The sequence below is a fragment of the Selaginella moellendorffii genome, unplaced genomic scaffold (genome assembly GCF_000143415.4).
Source record: "Selaginella moellendorffii unplaced genomic scaffold, v1.0 SELMOscaffold_84, whole genome shotgun sequence".
Lineage (NCBI taxonomy): Eukaryota > Viridiplantae > Streptophyta > Lycopodiopsida > Selaginellales > Selaginellaceae > Selaginella > Selaginella moellendorffii.
Window position 1 is genome coordinate 477,505 of NW_003314345.1, and position 8,700 is coordinate 486,204.

Consider the following 8,700-nt stretch of genomic DNA (forward strand, 5'->3'; position numbering starts at 1 on the left):
ATTGGCCTGGAAGGCCGCGACGGAGGCGTAGTAGTCCTGGCCCAGCTGGGAGATGGTGGCGTTCGCAGCTCTTGCTTGATCCGCAATGTTTTTAGCCAGAGCTTGCTCGATCTTCTTACCCACCGCCTCGAACAGCGAATCCATGGCGGCTTGCTTCTGCTGCGCGGTGCGGGGTGCAAGCGCTATGCTCCACAACTGCCCGAACATGGCCTGCGCGAAGGAGCCAACGACTGGGACCATCTTCGGGCCCAGCGAAATGCCCTTCTCGAACCCATCCAGGAGTGCCTGCTCAGCATTAGACCCTGCCATCTTTCCCTGAAAGAATGAAAGGATTCGAAGCTCTGGAGCAAGATGAAGGCGAGAGAAGCTGGATGAACTGAAAGCAAGTTGGAACACTCCCTTATGCTCAGGTTTTAAAGCATACAAGGAGGATATGCTTTCCACAACTTTGATGATCGATGTTTATCAGATACTTAAGTGGACCAAAACAAGTTTGCGAGAAATAACACAAGCAAAGAACAATGTGGGAGGACATCACATCCAGTTGAGAGGCACAGCTGACACAAGTTACACGTTTTTGTTTGCACGGATCCACGTTTCACTGTGTGACTGATTTCTCGGTATGGATCTGATTTGGAATTTTAACATCAGGTATCCTGCTGCACACGGCTCCATTTGCGTCTACGTCCTTGACCAGCCGCAGTACAAGGTGGCAAGCGTGGAACTGGCAGTGGCGGCGGCGAAATCGAGCTGCGCAACGAGGATAAGGACAACAGCAGCAGCTACACCACAAGTTCTTGCTCTTCTAAGCAAGAACAAGATCAAAAAACAGCCAGGGGCTTCTTCAATGTGGTGGCTGTGGATGCAGAGAGCAGCAGTGTAATCAGATCTCTCAAAATAAATTCCCAAAGTACTTTTTTGTTGCTTTACTATCACCTTTAAAGATCTTTGATTAATTTGGCAGGAACCAAGGTATCAAGAGGTTTTGAGCACTGGTGTTTGGAGGCAAGAATAGTGTTTTGATGTTGTGGAGTTACTTTAAATCAGAATCAAAAAGACAATATGCCCATGGTCTTTTTCACTTTCAAACTAGAGCATGGTTGGTTAAAGCTAGTGTCTCAGATTATACAAAAACCGAATCTATGTACAGATTCCTCTTCTCCACTTGCATGGAAGCCAAAAACTGGAGCAAAACCCAGACAAGCTTCCACTCTGAAAACAAAAAAAGAAAAAGAAAAGCTGACAACCAATGAAGATTTTGGCTATGACTTGAAATGTTCTTACCAAGAGGCTCGTGTCATCTCATCTCCCAGTATCTGCAAGAAGATATACTTAAGAAACCAGGAAAGCTGAAATCCTGCGACATACCTTCTTTCTCCGCATTCGATGGTGTCTCGTGCAAAGCAGCAGCACCGACCTCTCTGGCGCCACGGAGCACAGATTCACGCAGTGAGTGGATCACAGGGGTTCCAATGTGATGGACGCTTTTGTAAAGACGGACAGTACGAACGGTGCTTCCTGGTGTGGAGCGAACGTTGTTGGAACAATCGTGTAACCCCTTGGATCAGGTTCCAGCACCATCTCGCAAGAAATTTCTCTCGAGTTGACGTAATCTGTGCCCCCAACTGACTCGTGCATGAAGATGTTGTACTTGGCACGCTTTCCTCGAGTTTTCAAGATCCTCATGCCAATATAGAACATTGAGGTGTCTCCACTGGATTGATATTCAAACCCGGCTCGTTTGCGAGATGAGAAGTGGACACCCTGCAAAGACCAGTGGAAAAGGCTTCGAAAAGAGTAGAGAAAAGTCCAAACGAACCTGGGTGAGTGTCACAAACACGTGAACAGGCTTTCGTGCGTCTGAGCCCACAGCTTTGAGCCTAAACTGTGGATTATAATGCCAAGAGTCGAAGTCTTGGCAGCCACCAGCAGTTCCTCCACGCCACTGTCCTCGCACCGAGTATCTCATCTCCGGGGGATAAATGCGGCAGACATATACGGACCGAAAATGCAACTGGAAGTCTTGCCATGACATCCAAAAGACTCCATCCTGCGCCTACACATGAATAAATTGTCGAATGAGAGGTTAAGAAACTCAGGAAAACGTCATATACCTGTGGTGAGTATTTTAGCTTGTGCTTCATTCGATCTGTCCATTCCAAAGAAGAGTCGGACCAAGGTCCATTCCACTCGACTTCATTCGCCCACGGATTGCATATTTGAACGAGCTTATGCCCATCCACCTCCCGCACCTGAAAGGAAATCATAGCACGTAAGTAAAACGCCATCTCCATGCGAGAACCATGCATTACCTGTAGCAGAGAGTAAGCATGGCCTTGAACAATACCACTGGCCGAAACGTGAGCATCCGAACCGGAAGGACTGCCAGCTCCAAGCAAGAAGCCTTCCTGCTTGAAACGTAGTAGCTGGGACCAGAGTCGTCCACTGGCTAAATCCAGTTGCGCTTGTGCACTCGTCAAATCGATTTCCTCGCCCGCTCCACCGGTTAAATCCACAAGAGCATCCTGGACGTGTCCTCCTTCCAGAGCCTCATACGAGCCGTGAAGCTTAGCGTATGCCTTTTCCAGCACAGACACCCAGAGCTCATGTCGCTTCCTGCTGGTTGCAAATGCTGGCTTGCCCTTGAACTCACAAGGAATCCAGTCGTCCACAACGACTGGCACCCATTCACCCTGGAGTGTAATGATTCACTTGTTGAGTTGAAAAGCTAAAAAATACGAAATGCATTACCTGAATGCAAAACCGAACAGTGTATATGCCCTCCTCATTGTACTCCGGAGTGATAATAACCTCCGAAATCCGCGACGCCGCAGTCAGAACAGCGACGGCACTCAAAAACCAGCAGTCTCCAAGACGGCCCTGCAGCGTACGAAGTAAACATACGCATATAATCACCAGAAAAGAAAAGCTTTTACCTGACAAACGTCAGCAGGCTTTGTGAAGCCTTCAAAGAGACGGGGTCTTGCATTTGTTCCGATGTCCCGAACTAGTTCGGCTGGACGAACCCACTGCTGAACAACCTGAAAAGAATCAAGTGTGAACAACAGCTGCAAAATCCATGAAATTTGTACCTGTAACTTCGGCAAAGGTTGCTCGGGGTTGATGAACAATGATTGGTTGGTGGGAGGAAATTCCTGATCCGTAAACTGCAACTCTCCTCTCGCCGCAAGGGCCTCTTTGACAGCCAGTTCAACTGACCGCATTCGCTGGTTGACTTCCTCATTCGTTTCTGCTCTTGGCCTCCTCAGCTTCCTAGTCAAATAATCCATTTCTATCACTACCGAGTCCTTGTCAGGTTTTCTCTTCCGACCTACGGCCTGTTCTTCCCAGTACCCTTCTTCTCTATCATAAAGATCTAAGTCAGCAGCTTCACTTCCCCAGTCATCCAACTGAAACATACGAGAAAATTAGTATAACAAGATTGTCGCACAGCTCAAAGAAAACTGATACTTACTCGAATAGGTGAGTCCCCGGATTGCCAGTCATCATCGGGTAAGTCCTCCACACTGTAATCGGCTACGTTCGCATTATGTACGGTGAGGAGCTCCTCCTCTTTCAGGCACCTCCCCCAAAGAAAAACATCCATTATGTGCATGCTTGCCTCCACGCCTTCACTATCAGATCTTCCAAAAGCGTCCAAGTCCATGGGAGGCCGAGAGCCAACCCACACCTCTGTCTCTCGTTGCCAGATGCCCCCTTCCACTGGTATTTGCAAACCACTTTGTGTGCCATCCAGCATACCATCCAAGTATGCTGCAACTTCTCCAGTGGTAGCATCAACCGTGACTGCAACAGTGTGCCACCTACAAGAGAAGCCCGTCAGTCACTTCTAATATGTATAAGAAACTACGAACCTCCCATCCGCAATGTCAGTGTTGCCAATGTTTCTCTCCCTGACTGTCATGGTGTGGCCAGGACCTTTCAGTACGAGCCTGATTCCTACTTGTCCCGACTCTAAGTTCTGCTCGGCACCAGCTATAAGTATCTCCAAACATATCTTCTGGCAGCTTTCTGTGCCTAGAATGCAGACAGGCCCCGACTGTGGTTGAACCATTATCGCAGCGGAACATGTGATGGACTTGAATCCGCACACCGCAGCATCGATCGTGCCACAGTGTCGTCCGGTAGTGCGCGGTTCATCATCTATCACGCAAATTGCCCCCGGCACCCCGGTCTATATTTCCAAACAGGCAGCATCAGAATAAAATCAACAGTAAGATTTAGCGATCGAACCTGTTGTGCGCGGCGGGCCCTTTGAGCCGAGAGTATACGACGAGCAATACTGGAAACATGCGTTCCGGACTCGTCCAAAAGGTCCCCACCACCCACAGCACGAACAGCGGCAGCCATGGCTGCTGCTTCTTTGCTTCCAACATCCGGTACAGACGATATTACGGAGGCCTCCATTTCCCGCCGTCTCCGCTCTTCTTTCTCCAACAAAGCTTTTCTTCTCTCTTTTCCTTTGCCTTCCTCCTCACGCCGCTGAAAAATAAGCTCCTCCTCCATTTCTCTTTCTCTCATGTAGCTGATTAGACAAAGTTATAAACATAAAAATTTTTGAAAGATAATTGAGACTTTACCTTTCTTGAACCAACTCGAACTGCTTGCGATCCTCTGGTGTCCACTTGTGAATTTTCTTTGCGCTAAGATCAGAGAAGCCAATACTGTCAAGAAAAAGCCGAAGGCGGACCTCATCCTTCAAAAAGATTGTAGTTAGTATCGCTACATGAGAAAGGAGCACAATTACCTGCACTCTTTCAGCCTTCGCGGCAAGGCCGAGTATTAGAAGCAAGTATCCTCCAAACTTGTCCCACATGTAGACCCATTCAGTATCAATGGCCTCCTCAAGCGTAAGTATCCGGGCATGTGCACACATTTTTCTTCGAAATCCAACATCAGGGGATGGCTCGTGACGATATTTTGAGCTTCGTTTTTTCTTGCGCCACCAAAGACCAGCGGCACGCTCTTCATTGCGCAGACGCTCTCGAAGCTTCAAAACATCAGCCCTTGGTAGCACAAAATTCCCTGCTTTATCCCGCGGAACAGTGGGGTCGCCAACCAGAAGGGCAGCGGAACTAGCAGACCGTTGTGGAGCTGAATAAGTTCCAGACAGTGCATTCCTTGTCTGCGCCCAAAGATCAGTAAAAGTTCCGAAACAAGACTTCATACCTTCGTGGAAGATCGTGCGATCGCTTGTACTATAGTATCCTTGCCTAGAAACTGAACAGCGTCATCCATCATCTGCAGAATTTCATTAGATAAAACGAGAATAAACAGTATATACCTTCAAGGTGATGCAAGGTCTTGAAACGGCAAAACCAAACGCTACTACAAGCGTAATAGCGGACACTGCAGCTCCAGCAAAGGGAGGATAGATTTCCAAGCTTGCAACTACGCCCCAGCCAGCAGCTGCCAAAGCGACGCAGTACAGGACCAAAAATGCAGCACTGCAAAACAGGATATAATTTTGACGCGGCTAAAAACTAGAAGCATAGATATGATACCTGACATTTTTTGCCGAATCAGCATGGGCATCATATACATAAACGGGTAGCACTCGAGGTGAGTACACCACTACTGGTGGAGATAGTAGGACCTGAGGAAGAACATCAGGCACTGTTTTATGAATAGAAAACTTACTGTAAGAGCCCGTCCAGCAAGCAGAAACAAAAACGAAAAGTAACCCACGGACGCTCCAACGAAAGGTTCATCTGCTTAAAGAAGAAATTGTCAAAGCTACATGCTTAAGTGCCACTGCACCTGCTAGAAGTCCCACAAGAAACGCTGCCAAGGCCAATACAAAAGCTGCTAAACAAACCAAGAGCGTCTCGAGACGTGTCATGTAGAAATTGTGAGAGGCCCAATGATGTATAACACCAATCGCCAGGATAAGAAGAAGTAGAAACAGAAGAAAGGCCACACCAACCTGCAATAAGTGTGTTATAATATGAAATTAACTGACGGAAAAAGCTTTACCATCCACGGATTGATAGTGGCTATAACAGCAGAGATCGCGCCAAGCAACAAAATAAGGCCAATGCCGACAAAGATATAGACTCCCTTCGAGAGGTGCCATCCTTCATCCTTCCTGTCATAACAAAACTTAGTATAGTACTTCCTATTCAAGGTACGTACCATTTGTAAAGACCACAGCCGAGAGAAAACATAGCGGGTATACAGATTAGAGGTAATAGAGCTACTAAGAAATCTATTTCCAAGGGGATGTTGCCTTCTCGAGATTGAAGTACTACCAAATATGAGCCTCCGCAAAATGTAAGTAAAACCACTGAGACCGAAAATAGATTATTAGTAAGGAAAAAAAATGAAAATTTCAAACTTACCAATAAAAAGGCCAACACAAACTGCCGAGGAGAGAGAAAACCTGTACGTTGCGAACCAAGACACGGCCGGGAGCAGACCAGCAAGGACTAAAGCAAACGATGCAGCTACAGCCCAGCCAATATAGAACGACGATGCATATGGGCACCCAGAGGATGAGATGTCACATACAGCACTAGCGTACTCCAAGTCATCCAGAGGCTTGAACGAAATAATTACCCCAAGAGCAAAAATACTAGTCACGCAAATGGCGATGGCAACTGTCATCATAATTCCCTGCAGAGAAGATCAAATTAGTTCAGAAACTAGCAAACCAAAATTAAGAAAAAGAGTTTACTTCTTTGGACTTCAGGCTGCAATGAGCACCTCCATCAACAGGAATGTAGAACCTGAATCCATTACGGACCCATATTGGAAGGGCAATTGCCAGGGTCGCGGTCATTGAAGGTACCGTCAGAGCTAAACCAAGTAAGATTGACGATTTGCTGTCAAGCCAAGAAGCACACATTAAAAGAAGGCAAAAGCGGAAAAGCGGAATGGTTACCTGAGAAATGCAAGGAGCAAGCCTGCAGATGTACACAAAACCCATGCAATAGCACCAATCTGGAAAAATCACATTTTGTGAGACAAGAACAGCGTGCTTAAAAGACTTACTTTTCTTGGTCTTGCAGTCAATATCATCTCCTCCGCTTGAAGGGATCGAAGAAATGCTAGCAGCGAGCAAAATACAGGCGGAAGCAGTAGAGCAGAAAATCCAAACTCGAACTGTCGTCAAAAGAGTACATTAGAAACAATAGAACGGTTTCGAGCGACCAACCTGCTCATGCGTTGCGTTTATCACTGTTACACTGTTGGGCCGGAAGACTCCAATGATAACAGTTTCCAAAACAAAAAACACGCTGAAGAGTAACCATGCACGTTCCGGAGTGCCCGCTGAAAGCTGTACTAGCATCGAGCTTCGTTGAACCCATCTTTCCACTCGCTGACGACGCAATTCCTCTGCCCAAGCCTCTTCAGAGACAGCATTCTGTGACTGGCTGGGAGCAGTAGTCGCAACTTCACTATTGTCCCTGTGGTCCCTATCAGCGTCGAGGCTACTGCGTTGCAACAAAGCTAAAATTGTTGGATCTAAACCCTTCTCTTTGAGCATGACAGCAAAGTTTGGATCAAGACCTTTATCTTCCAGCAAAGTAGTCAGGTCCTGTTCACCTGGTTTTCGCTTCAGATCAAAATTTCGTCCTTTTAGCATAGATGCCAATCTTGGATCGTTCAGCTTTTCTTGAAAGGCTAGCGCGAGGCTTGGGTCTAAACCATGGTGCTCCAACACCTGTGTCCCAGAGGCACTGGACTCTATGCTTGGCCCCTCTACACCAGTTGGTCCAGACGTAAAAGTCTTATGGCATTCAGTGACGACCACCTTCTTGTCGCCAAACTCTGGGTGTAAACCTGTAGGATGATGAACAGAACCATGGAATGCGCTAGCTAAACCTGCGAACGACCTGGATATTTCCAAAGCCTTCCCTGTTCCTGAACTTTCTGTGCTATCTTCATTTACAACTGCTGCACCTGACTGATGAGACCAGGTTCCATTTCCTTCTTGATGACATTTAACCGAGCTCCTATTCATGGCCTCAAATGCTAATCCAATCTGCGTTGCTTCCACACTGCTACTGCGCTTTGCACTGGAATCCCTACCCTCTGAAAAACTAGAGGAACTTCCACCCCTCTTCCTGAAGCCTTCTCTCAAGCGTATAACAGTCGGCTGCAACGCAGCCCTTCTTGCTGCCGAAGGACTGACAACAGATAAATGTCGGCAGACAGCAGCTCCAAGAAGAACACAGGCCACTACCGCATAGCTCACACAGTGACCAAGATACCTGCAGACGTTGTGTCAAATATGGCTTGGATGGATACTAATCGTTTACGTACCAGAGGTGAACACCAAAGCATATTAAAAATACTCTATAAATGCCAGCCACGAAAAGAGCCACAACCCGGCTTTTTAGTAATTGGAAGCCGAACAGGCAAGCTCCCACATTCGCATCTGTGATATAAAAGAAAATAAAAATAAAAATAAGAACAGGATAAAAAAATGTACAAACCGAGGATTATGACTGCAGCCGAAGTCACTCCTCCAAGCCAACGAACTTTTTGAGCTGTGAGTGCATACAAAATGGAATAGGCCACCAAACCCACAATTGATCCAGAATAGAGAAGAGCCAGGTGACATGTTCTGCAAATGCGAAACAGTGAGAGCACGTTCCATGAATGCTAATCATTTCTTACTTGCGAGGCTTCTGAAGAGCGGCATCCTTAGGATCGGGGGGTTCAGGCATACAA

The 8,700-nt window shown here is 47.0% G+C and overlaps 1 protein-coding gene across 1 annotated transcript in view; it reads right to left on the reverse strand.

Annotated features, from left to right (window-relative positions):
* Positions 1–1,015: 1,015 nt before the first annotated feature.
* The window catches only part of LOC9651929 (calpain-type cysteine protease DEK1), an 8,962-nt gene continuing 1,277 nt past the window's right edge, over positions 1,016–8,700 (reverse strand). The window contains exons 4-32 of the mRNA XM_024661677.1: positions 8,647–8,699; positions 8,463–8,593; positions 8,290–8,404; positions 7,178–8,237; positions 7,015–7,125; positions 6,905–6,963; positions 6,698–6,845; positions 6,363–6,636; positions 6,157–6,307; positions 5,998–6,109; positions 5,782–5,947; positions 5,662–5,732; positions 5,526–5,617; positions 5,306–5,468; positions 5,191–5,262; positions 4,769–5,146; positions 4,602–4,717; positions 4,255–4,546; positions 3,876–4,195; positions 3,476–3,824; positions 3,093–3,410; positions 2,937–3,041; positions 2,752–2,880; positions 2,313–2,693; positions 2,115–2,252; positions 1,820–2,056; positions 1,369–1,764; positions 1,285–1,316; positions 1,016–1,212 (exon numbers count right to left, since the gene is read on the reverse strand). Of these exons, the coding sequence (XP_024517445.1) occupies positions 1,459–1,764; positions 1,820–2,056; positions 2,115–2,252; positions 2,313–2,693; positions 2,752–2,880; positions 2,937–3,041; positions 3,093–3,410; positions 3,476–3,824; positions 3,876–4,195; positions 4,255–4,546; positions 4,602–4,717; positions 4,769–5,146; positions 5,191–5,262; positions 5,306–5,468; positions 5,526–5,617; positions 5,662–5,732; positions 5,782–5,947; positions 5,998–6,109; positions 6,157–6,307; positions 6,363–6,636; positions 6,698–6,845; positions 6,905–6,963; positions 7,015–7,125; positions 7,178–8,237; positions 8,290–8,404; positions 8,463–8,593; positions 8,647–8,699 (5,847 nt within the window). The 3' untranslated portion in view covers positions 1,016–1,212; positions 1,285–1,316; positions 1,369–1,458. The remainder of the gene's footprint in view (positions 1,213–1,284; positions 1,317–1,368; positions 1,765–1,819; positions 2,057–2,114; positions 2,253–2,312; positions 2,694–2,751; positions 2,881–2,936; positions 3,042–3,092; positions 3,411–3,475; positions 3,825–3,875; positions 4,196–4,254; positions 4,547–4,601; positions 4,718–4,768; positions 5,147–5,190; positions 5,263–5,305; positions 5,469–5,525; positions 5,618–5,661; positions 5,733–5,781; positions 5,948–5,997; positions 6,110–6,156; positions 6,308–6,362; positions 6,637–6,697; positions 6,846–6,904; positions 6,964–7,014; positions 7,126–7,177; positions 8,238–8,289; positions 8,405–8,462; positions 8,594–8,646; position 8,700) is intronic.